Raw genomic sequence first — 8885 nt, 5'->3', positions numbered from 1 at the left:
CATTGCCCTTTTATCTTCATCAATGTCCTCACTTTGTGATACATGATTTCTATTTCTGCTGCACTCGCCCGCTTTGTCGGCCCACTGAAAGAAGTTGCATTCCTTATTTGGGAACTTAGCGCAACCCCAATAATGTCTCCCTCTATTTTTTTTCCATTTGCGCATAGCTTCATGGGTGTTGGAAGTTTGCATTTGCACCTAACTTCATATGGGGCACCCTCTACTTTGCTGTCCCATTGCCGCTCCATAAAACCTGCAGTGGCTTTGGTGCTACGATTCTGAAAAAAATAAGAAGACTGGAAATTTCTTACCTGGCTGAGATGTTGCAGCATGCAAGTGATGTTATTTGTTGACTTTTTAAGCTGGTGGTGGCTCATTATATAGGCCCCCAAGTGAACTTTATTCTTGAGCTGTTGCATCCCTTACTAGCCGTTTACTCTTGTGTTTGTTGAAAACGGTCACTGAGTAATTTCGTAACTAGCCGTTGCAGTGGCTTTGAGTGATGAAATGTTAATAAGTCTGCGGTAACTTCACCACAGGTATGTGTAAACACTGTCAATTGGCCTCTTTCCTATTCTTGGGCTTTGAACCAAACACAACAGCTTTTATGGAAAGCTTTTTTTGAGGTGTTTTCCTTTTCTTTGGTGGTGAACCAATCATGGGTTTTGGATATGCTTTCTTAATATTCACTTTGTAACTCCATAACAAACACAAGTTATGGATTCCTGGATGATCCAAAAAAATTTTAGGAAAAGGTTATTTGCCTTGGATTCCATTTCCTTTATTTTATGGAAACGAACCAAACAGCCCCTAAAAAGCGAGGCACAATTTTTAAAAGGGTTTGTGCATATATACCCCTCAAATCTTTACTATTTGCATAATTGTCCTTTAAATCTTGCTATTTGTGACTGCCTTTAAAACTAGCATACTGAGTCTTTTTACTGTTCCAACTTAAGAATGTTGCTTTTTAAACAATGCAATTACAAAATTTCTAAAAAATTTCAATCGATTTGCTATAATTCGTAAGTGAAAGAGGTAGAGGGGAAATTTCAATATGAGAGAACCGGAGGCAATTTTGTAAGTAGCAAGATTTAAGGGCATTTTTGTGAACATTAAAAATTTGAGGGGTATATATTTCAAAAACCCCTACTAGGAATTTAATGTAGTAGTGTAGATATATTATTTATTGCTGCACTTAACACCATAAAATAGTAAGCTTCCAGAAATCTTCCCTCGGAAGCCAGCTTCAGTCAACTAGAATGGTTGACACCCTCATCTCCTTCAGAAACTCACATCAGTACAAAGAATTCTGATATCAAAAACGCCTCAGGGACACGAATAGAGGACCCAAAGGTGAAACATGTGAGCCCGAATAGAGGACTCAAAGAGGGAACATTTGAGGTGTACCCCACCAATGCATGATGCACTATTCATGAACAGTACATCATACATTCAGGGGGACACCTTACATGCCCCCCGGGTCCCCTATTTTGGGTTCTGTAGCAGCACCCTTCTAATATGGCTGCAAAGATTGTTTTTTTAATCTAATTTCCTTGCAATTACTTATGAAATGGTTTTCACAGAAAAAACTACATGAAAAATGAAGAAAGTAAAGAAAAAGCTCTCGTGCGCTTACGATACAGTCTCTGTACAGAAAAGAGAGAGCTCCTTGAGAGCAGAAAGAACTCATTTGGCCACAAGATCCACGAAACCATTCTCAGCAAGGAAGTAGTTTATCTATCTGTAGATAATAACTACATCGATCGCACACGACAAGGTGCATATATTCCCCACTTTTTCTCAAATAGCCGCTTCGATGATATTCAATATAATCATTGAGCTTCAGCATGAAACAAATTAGTACATAGCAAAAAGTTTCGCTTTCACTGCAGCATTTAGATCGGTTTCTTTCAATCGATAAACACAAATTGCTAGAATCTTTACATCAGCTATCTCAATATTCCAAAGCTTATACGTGCGGCTAATCCTCGTGCAAACGCATCTGACCGCGACTATAGGAAGAAAAACCATCAGAAACAAGGGTACAAAACTTCTTAATAGGATACTATTTGCTCTTTTAGAATAAAGACTCCACGTAAATAAACAAAGAATCATGAAAACAGAACAAAATGTTATATAATATTTCAATCATGATACAGCATATAACAGCAAAATACCTTCCTCTCAGCTGTGATATTACCTCCGAGCCGTCTTGCCTGTGACAACTCTTTTCTCTCCATAATCCGGTAACATAGCATCGATTTCATCATCATCGAAATCAAGATCATTCTTATTGTCTCTAAACTTCAAAACTTTATCGATTTTGGCAGTTCTGGGGTTTTTCCATACATGATCATCGAATCCACCAGCCTCATTATAAGCAGGGCGCTCACAGTTGCATTTTTTGCAAATTGTGTTTCTTCTGAAATTCACGAAATCGCATCTAACAGAAAAATCACAGTTGTATAAGGTTAAGTTTTTTCCCCTTCAATTTTTGGGCAAATTTCACAAAACCCCAAATTTTGGGGCATTGGAACAAAAAGAATCCCTAAACTTCAAATAAATCAGACACAACTCTCCGCCTAAACTTTCAAAAACAAAACCCTGTAACTTTATAGATCAGATAAACCCCCCTACACTTTCAAAACAAAACCCTGAAGTTTTGGATATTGTCATAAATGATGTATGGAAAATTAAAAACTGTAAACTGCCCTTGTTATTATCTATCTACTCTGACTGGAAAAATTCTCACAGGAAAGGCAAAATTGTTCAAAATATGTCACATGCGAAGTATATTAACAACTTAAAATGTCTTCAGCCATGATACTTAAGGAAGACAAGTTCAGGGGGTTTTATATGATTTATAATGTATGAGAGGATTTTGGGTGCGTTCGGCAGATTGCAGCTATAGTTATAGTGCAACCATCACATGCATGCAATTAAGACGTTGCAACTAAACTACGCTTGCATGCAACTGCAGTTGCAATTGTTTGGTTTAATTTTTAAATTATACAACTTGTAGTTGTTTGATACTACTTGTAGCTTTTTAAATGCAACTTATTTTTGTACTTTTCAAATTTTAAAAACAGTTATCAGCAAGGTTTGTATATTTAAAATATTCATTCTTAAAAAATAATGTTTTTTACTTTATCTTTTCTAAAACAACATTTAAAAAAAATAAAACTAAGAAAAAGTTCTTTTGGTACAGTAATATTTCCCCAAAAATGATAGAATTTTTGGATAAATTGGGTTTTGGAAAAATAATATTTATTTAAAAAATAGTATTATGAGAAAATAAGTATTTTTTGAACTAATTATTACAAAAGAAATTTTCAAAATATTTTGAGAAAAATTTATATTTTATGCAAAAATAAAAATTTTCTATGAAATGAATTTTCAAAAAAAGTCATTTTTGACATTTTTTAATATTTAAAAATATTTATTATAGAATTATTTTAGATCTTTAATGAAGTTCTTAACTTTTTGCAATTTTAAATGATAATGCCGAGAATTTTTTCCCCATAAATTTGGGTTGGTTGCAACTAGGTTGCAAGGGTGATTTTCGCTCAAAATTGTGTGAGTCAGAAGTTGAAAGCGAAGGCGCATTTGCAACTAGTTGCAATTGCAACATCTAATGGCAATGAAACAAACACTTGCAGCTAGACAAAATAATCCAGTTGCAACCTACCAAACGCAGCCCTTGTGCAAAATACCCCAAAGTTCAGGAAGATTTTGTGAAATTTACACTTCACCAACAATGCAAAAGATTGATAGACCACAAAGATAAGATAGCAGAAGGCTCACTTTGGGCATTCCCATTCTCCAGGATTAAGTTCTCTTTTTGGTCTGAATTCTTGGCAGCGGTGACACTTTTTGTTGCGAGCAAAGTTCATAAACTCACACCTGTTAAGATACACAAACAACTTACAGTATTAGTCTCCTTCACGATGACAATAATTTTTGCTCGGAAAATGAAATTGATATCATGAAAGAAAAGTTACTTGGGGCAGGTCCAATCCCCTAACTTCATTTCTAATGTTGTGGGCTCCACTCTCTTCGGTCCATCTGCTTTGCACTCCAGACAGCGTATGTTTCGAGCAAAGTTCAGGAAATTGCAGCTGCAGCAGACAAGGGTGATAAAAGTACTACAATGTTAAATCATGTCACCTTCTAATGTAGTTTCTAGATTTTGTTCAATGGAGCACTTAAAAGTTGAGTACAGAACTTTTTATGTTCCACTTATTGAAATAAATTGAAAATGACCACAGAAAATTCTCTTGCAATGTGCAAAGAAATATTCTTTATAAAGAATAGTAAAGAAGCATTACACCTATACATGTAATACACAAGCAATCAAGTGACATTTTTTAGAGAATAGTATAGGAGTTCCTATGCTGCAATTTAGAGAATAGTATAGGAGTTCCTATGCTGCAATGACAAGGGCATACAGCCATAAATACGGCATTCCCATAAAATTCTAATAACATACAGATACAAGTATTAAGCCAACTTGAGTCCAACATGAGAAAACTTTACGATAGCAACTTGTGGCCTCTTATTCTCTCAAATCTGAGGATCTCTGGATTATTTATGTTGAATTCTATCGATTCATTATCTTAAGAAGAGGTACCTGACAGTAGATTTTCAGATAATTGGAAGCGGCTAACTTGGATATAGAAAACTACAATTACGTCAGATGAATTTTACATGACAAATCCAGATGTGTTAATTACATACAAGTGTTCCTGTATTTAACAATTGAAGTAACTTGATTTTAAATATGCAGTTGCAAAATCATTTACTTTTGCTTAGCTTTTGTTGTCATTTACTAAAACATGGCCACCAAAGGAGGTGCATGAGAGTATCGCACAAGTAACAAGGAGATTTTTTTAAATTTCAAATACTACGACATATGATTAACAGCCTATATGCACTTGTCTCTGTCTGTAGATGATATATAAAATAAACATGTCCTGTTGCTGCCATACTAAAAATTTTATAGACACGTCAAATATTATACCACGGTTAGGCATAGCCATGGCACCCATTAATAGAATTTAAGAAATTGAGCACTTAATAGACCTCACTATACAGTAGCACACAAACTCAACATACACAACTTATTATTCCTCTAGTTTGTTGTATGTAACTAAAGAAGGCATTGAAAAGCATGGATGAAAATCTTAAGGTAATGTCATTATGTAAAACTTACTTAGAGCACATCCAGTCTCCTCTCTTCATTTCAACATTGTTTGAATGTTCTGAATGTTTGCTCTTAGTAATGACCTCTCGAGATTTCTCAGAAGATTCTTTCTTTTTAGATAGCACTTCACTTTTTGGAAGGGCTGGATCAATGGTTGTATCACTTAGTTTAATCAGCTCAGTGAGCAGCTTCCGAGCAGACTCCTGAACATGTTCTGTCATAGAGGGATTTGTTCCCCCTGAATGAAGAGCTGGATCAACCGCATAAGTCATTAAAATACGCATGATATCCACAGTACGAGCTTTATCACCATCTTTCTCAATTGTATATGCTCTATCACAAGATCCACGTAGATTGCAAGCACCACATACCTGAACCATAAGATTTCTAATTAGTTGTGTGATTGTGCACCTTTATCGGGTTGTACACAGTTATGCATCAATTAGAGAAAAGTAAACCTTTCACCAACAAAGTTAAAATATAACACAATTTTCATTTCCTCCAGCATCACATCTTAGATGTCATTAAGCATAGCTCTGAGTAGCATCAACAGTAAGAAGTCCTCTAATTCAGTTGCTAATTTGCCATGGACTATCAAAGATTATACTGTGAGATGAATTTGGTACTTACATCTCCTTCATCAAGTCTGAGAAATGCTCTCAATCTTTTTGCTGAATTAACAGCTTTCCGGAATAGATTTGGACACCCACACTCGACAACGGTTTGAATATCTTCTTTAGGCAAAGATCTGTGTCATAAGAAGAATAAGGGTTAATGTTCAGAATGTTTTAGCTGGTGTCAGTATACAAGTTTCTGAAGTAGTTACATATCACAATATTGAGCTTTTGAAAGAATTAGCTGGAAAGAATATAGTAGCACAACTGGTTCACTAGATTCAAATGATGGATTCCAAGTAAAAAACTTATGGTTCCTAAAACTCATTTTAAAGAAAATGACTAAACATAAAATTCATCATATGCTGCTGAAAACTCAACCCAAAAAATAAGGGACACAGACAGTACACATCCACAGCAAGACAATGAAATATAAAATGGAAAACACAGCGTACAGAAATTTTGGGAATTCAATGTTTGGTGCTTTCACCTATGGGCAAGCACTATCCAAAAATCTAATCACTGCAAGATAGATTCTTGGAGGTTTAGAATTTAAATTGGAGAAGTAATTATAATATGCAAAAAGGCAAAAAAGATATTTTAAAATCTATGACTTGTACATCAAGGGATATTAAAGGTCCCAAGGTTAGTAAAATACAGTTTTTGTCAGGACATAAGTGATTAAACAAGACATGTTTTTATGCCTAAGCCCCACATCATATGTTAAAGTATAATTGTACCAAAAATATCATTGTTATAAGGCACTCTAGTTTTCCGAATTTCGCAATGTTACTCAACCGAACATGAGATGACACTTCGCTTCCATGCCCTACAACTTGGCTATTTCTCATCCAATCGAAAAAGTAAAATATTATCATTACATTTAAATCACAGAAAGGAGTATAAAGAATATAGAGAATACTTTTATATTACTCACAGAAAGATCCAAATTTGTATCTCTCTTTTTTTTCTAAAAAAAACTAATCAACCTCATGAGATAGATAAACAAATGCTGCTAAATTGAGTCTATTATTCCTACAAATACGAGATCAATTACCTACATTTACTTGTGTGTGTATACACATGTGCATGTGCCAGTGTATGCCTTCTTATTCTCATGCATATACACATATGCATGTGCGTGTGTATGTCTTCTTATTCTCATGCATAAAAGTTGCAATCATGAATAAACTGACATCCTGGATGTAAAATATACTAAAGCATGATATTTCAGCACCATGACGTACACCTTGCTAAGTACTGATCGGGAGTAATTTAAACATCTAGAAAGCACATAATGAGAGCAGGTTATAAGCACAGACAAAAAGCAACTTTTACCAAATCAACCTAGTCATTTTGTCCTTATAATGGTGCATGTGAACAGAATTTATATCCCGTTATTCTGTGGAAATGATATGGATAATATGAAGAGTCTCACATCTAGTGCACATGTCCCATGTAAGTCTAAATTATTTATTGTGATGCGCCTCACTGCCTTTATAGCCAGAACTTCAGGTATCCCTCCTTATATTTAGGTCTATTACTACTTAAGATTTGGGTGCATGAATGTTGCCGTAGATTTTTCAAGATTTTGGAAATATAGTAGCTTTTAATGGCAGTCAGCATCATCTCCTCCCAGATGGTTTGGTCCTCATCACCCAGTATGAGCAGCACAAGAAGGAGACAAGTAAAGAGCACATTCAACCACGAAGATAAAGGGTGTCTCCGTGTATGTAATTGCTGTGAATAGGATCCAAATCAAATTCTACAGGATATGATGAAAAATCCATTTCTTAATAACTACATGCAAACGGAGTGCATGTAGATTCTGAGACCTAGCCTTAAAAAGAGAAGCTAAACCCTAACAATAGCAACAATAAAGCCTCTATCCAAATTTTAGCTCATCTACATGAATCCTACTTTTCCACACTCAATTCTATTTGAGGTATCTCGTCATTAAATTAATGACTATTCTTCTTAATCACTATCTCTAATCCTCCTTTGCTCCATTAGTTATAGTTCTTATCATTTCTCCAAATTAGTATATTTAGTTGTTTTTATTGCGCTAGCCAAACCATCTCAATTGGTTCTCTCATTTTATCCTTTATTGGAATAATCTCTAACTCCCAATGAACCAATCATTTCGCATAATATCACTTAGCGCATATTCCCACACCTAGTTTTGACTCTATGGTGATAAAAAAGGACCTGACTAGTGAGGCAAAATGCAGTCAATCAGCTACAAGGCAAGTTTCTAAGTTACTATTCTGCAGTTCAGCAGCCAATCTATAAACTATCCAAGGTGTGAAAATTGGTTTGCCGACTATCGATAAACAGTCGAACCCACAAACAATGAACTACACAGAAATTGAAACCTAGAACTACGACAACAATTTACAATGTTAGCCTGATGTACAAATATAAATTATATAATGGAACCCAGTAGTCATTTTTTACCATTGACTTCCATTATATTTGCACATCAGGCCACAGCTGTAAATCGCTGTCGCCTGTCGTAGTTATAGGTTTCCATTTGCGTATAGTTCATTGTTTGCGAATTTGTGCGTTATAAATCAATAGTTATATTGAGCAAACAAACTGTACACAAATTCATGAATCATCCCGAACATCAGCAATTACTATATTCAAATAAGAACACCACACTCCACCCTGATCTCCCTGCGATTCTAAGATACAGACATGAAGGCTATACTCTTAAGCAAAAAACCAAACTTGAACAAAAAAACTGCAATTTGGTGATAACCAATTGCCTGACACTATAATAAACACCTAAATTTAGACGACTGATTGCTCAAGAACTAAAATTGAAAGTATGAGCTAAAAAAAACCGAACTTGATAATATCATAACGCTCTCGCGCGAACGAAAGACATGCATTCTTGACTCTGTTGAGATCCATAGCAGCAGCAGAGTAAGACGACGAGGGCGAAGCCGCATCCGAGGACTCCTCCATAGTTTTCGCAAAGTACCCTTTGTTCCTCATCTTATCAACAAACTGATCCCACTCCGGCCACGGATGAGCAACAGCAGTGGACACAGCATCATCGT

General features: G+C 35.4%; 1 protein-coding gene across 1 annotated transcript; it reads right to left on the bottom strand.

Annotated features, from left to right (window-relative positions):
- Positions 1532 to 8879, bottom strand: LOC109830514 (zinc finger protein VAR3, chloroplastic). Its single transcript, XM_020397787.1, has 7 exons — positions 8672 to 8879; positions 5834 to 5951; positions 5213 to 5574; positions 4002 to 4118; positions 3805 to 3903; positions 2178 to 2443; positions 1532 to 2012 (listed from the first exon to the last, which is right to left on the bottom strand). Exons 1-6 carry the CDS (start codon positions 8818 to 8820, stop codon positions 2197 to 2199), a joined length of 1092 nt encoding a protein of 363 aa, XP_020253376.1. The 5' UTR covers positions 8821 to 8879; the 3' UTR covers positions 1532 to 2012; positions 2178 to 2196.

The sequence above is a fragment of the Asparagus officinalis genome, chromosome 2 (genome assembly GCF_001876935.1).
Source record: "Asparagus officinalis chromosome 2, Aspof.V1, whole genome shotgun sequence".
NCBI classification, from domain to species: Eukaryota; Viridiplantae; Streptophyta; class Magnoliopsida; order Asparagales; family Asparagaceae; genus Asparagus; species Asparagus officinalis.
This window is presented reverse-complemented; position numbering and strand designations above follow the sequence as displayed.

What these genes read in the sequence shown, in the direction of transcription:
- LOC109830514 (XM_020397787.1), bottom strand. Translation starts at nt 8,820, where the DNA reads ATGAGGAACAAAGGGTACTTTGCGAAAACTATGGAGGAGTCCTCGGAT. An exon ending in GAGCGTTATGATATTATCAA is followed by an intron (nt 5,952 to 8,671) that starts GTTCGGTTTTTT and finishes CTTATGACACAG; the next exon opens with ATCTTTGCCTAAAGAAGATA. An exon ending in GGAGAATGGGAATGCCCAAA is followed by an intron (nt 2,444 to 3,804) that starts GTGAGCCTTCTG and finishes TTTTTCTGTTAG; the next exon opens with ATGCGATTTCGTGAATTTCA.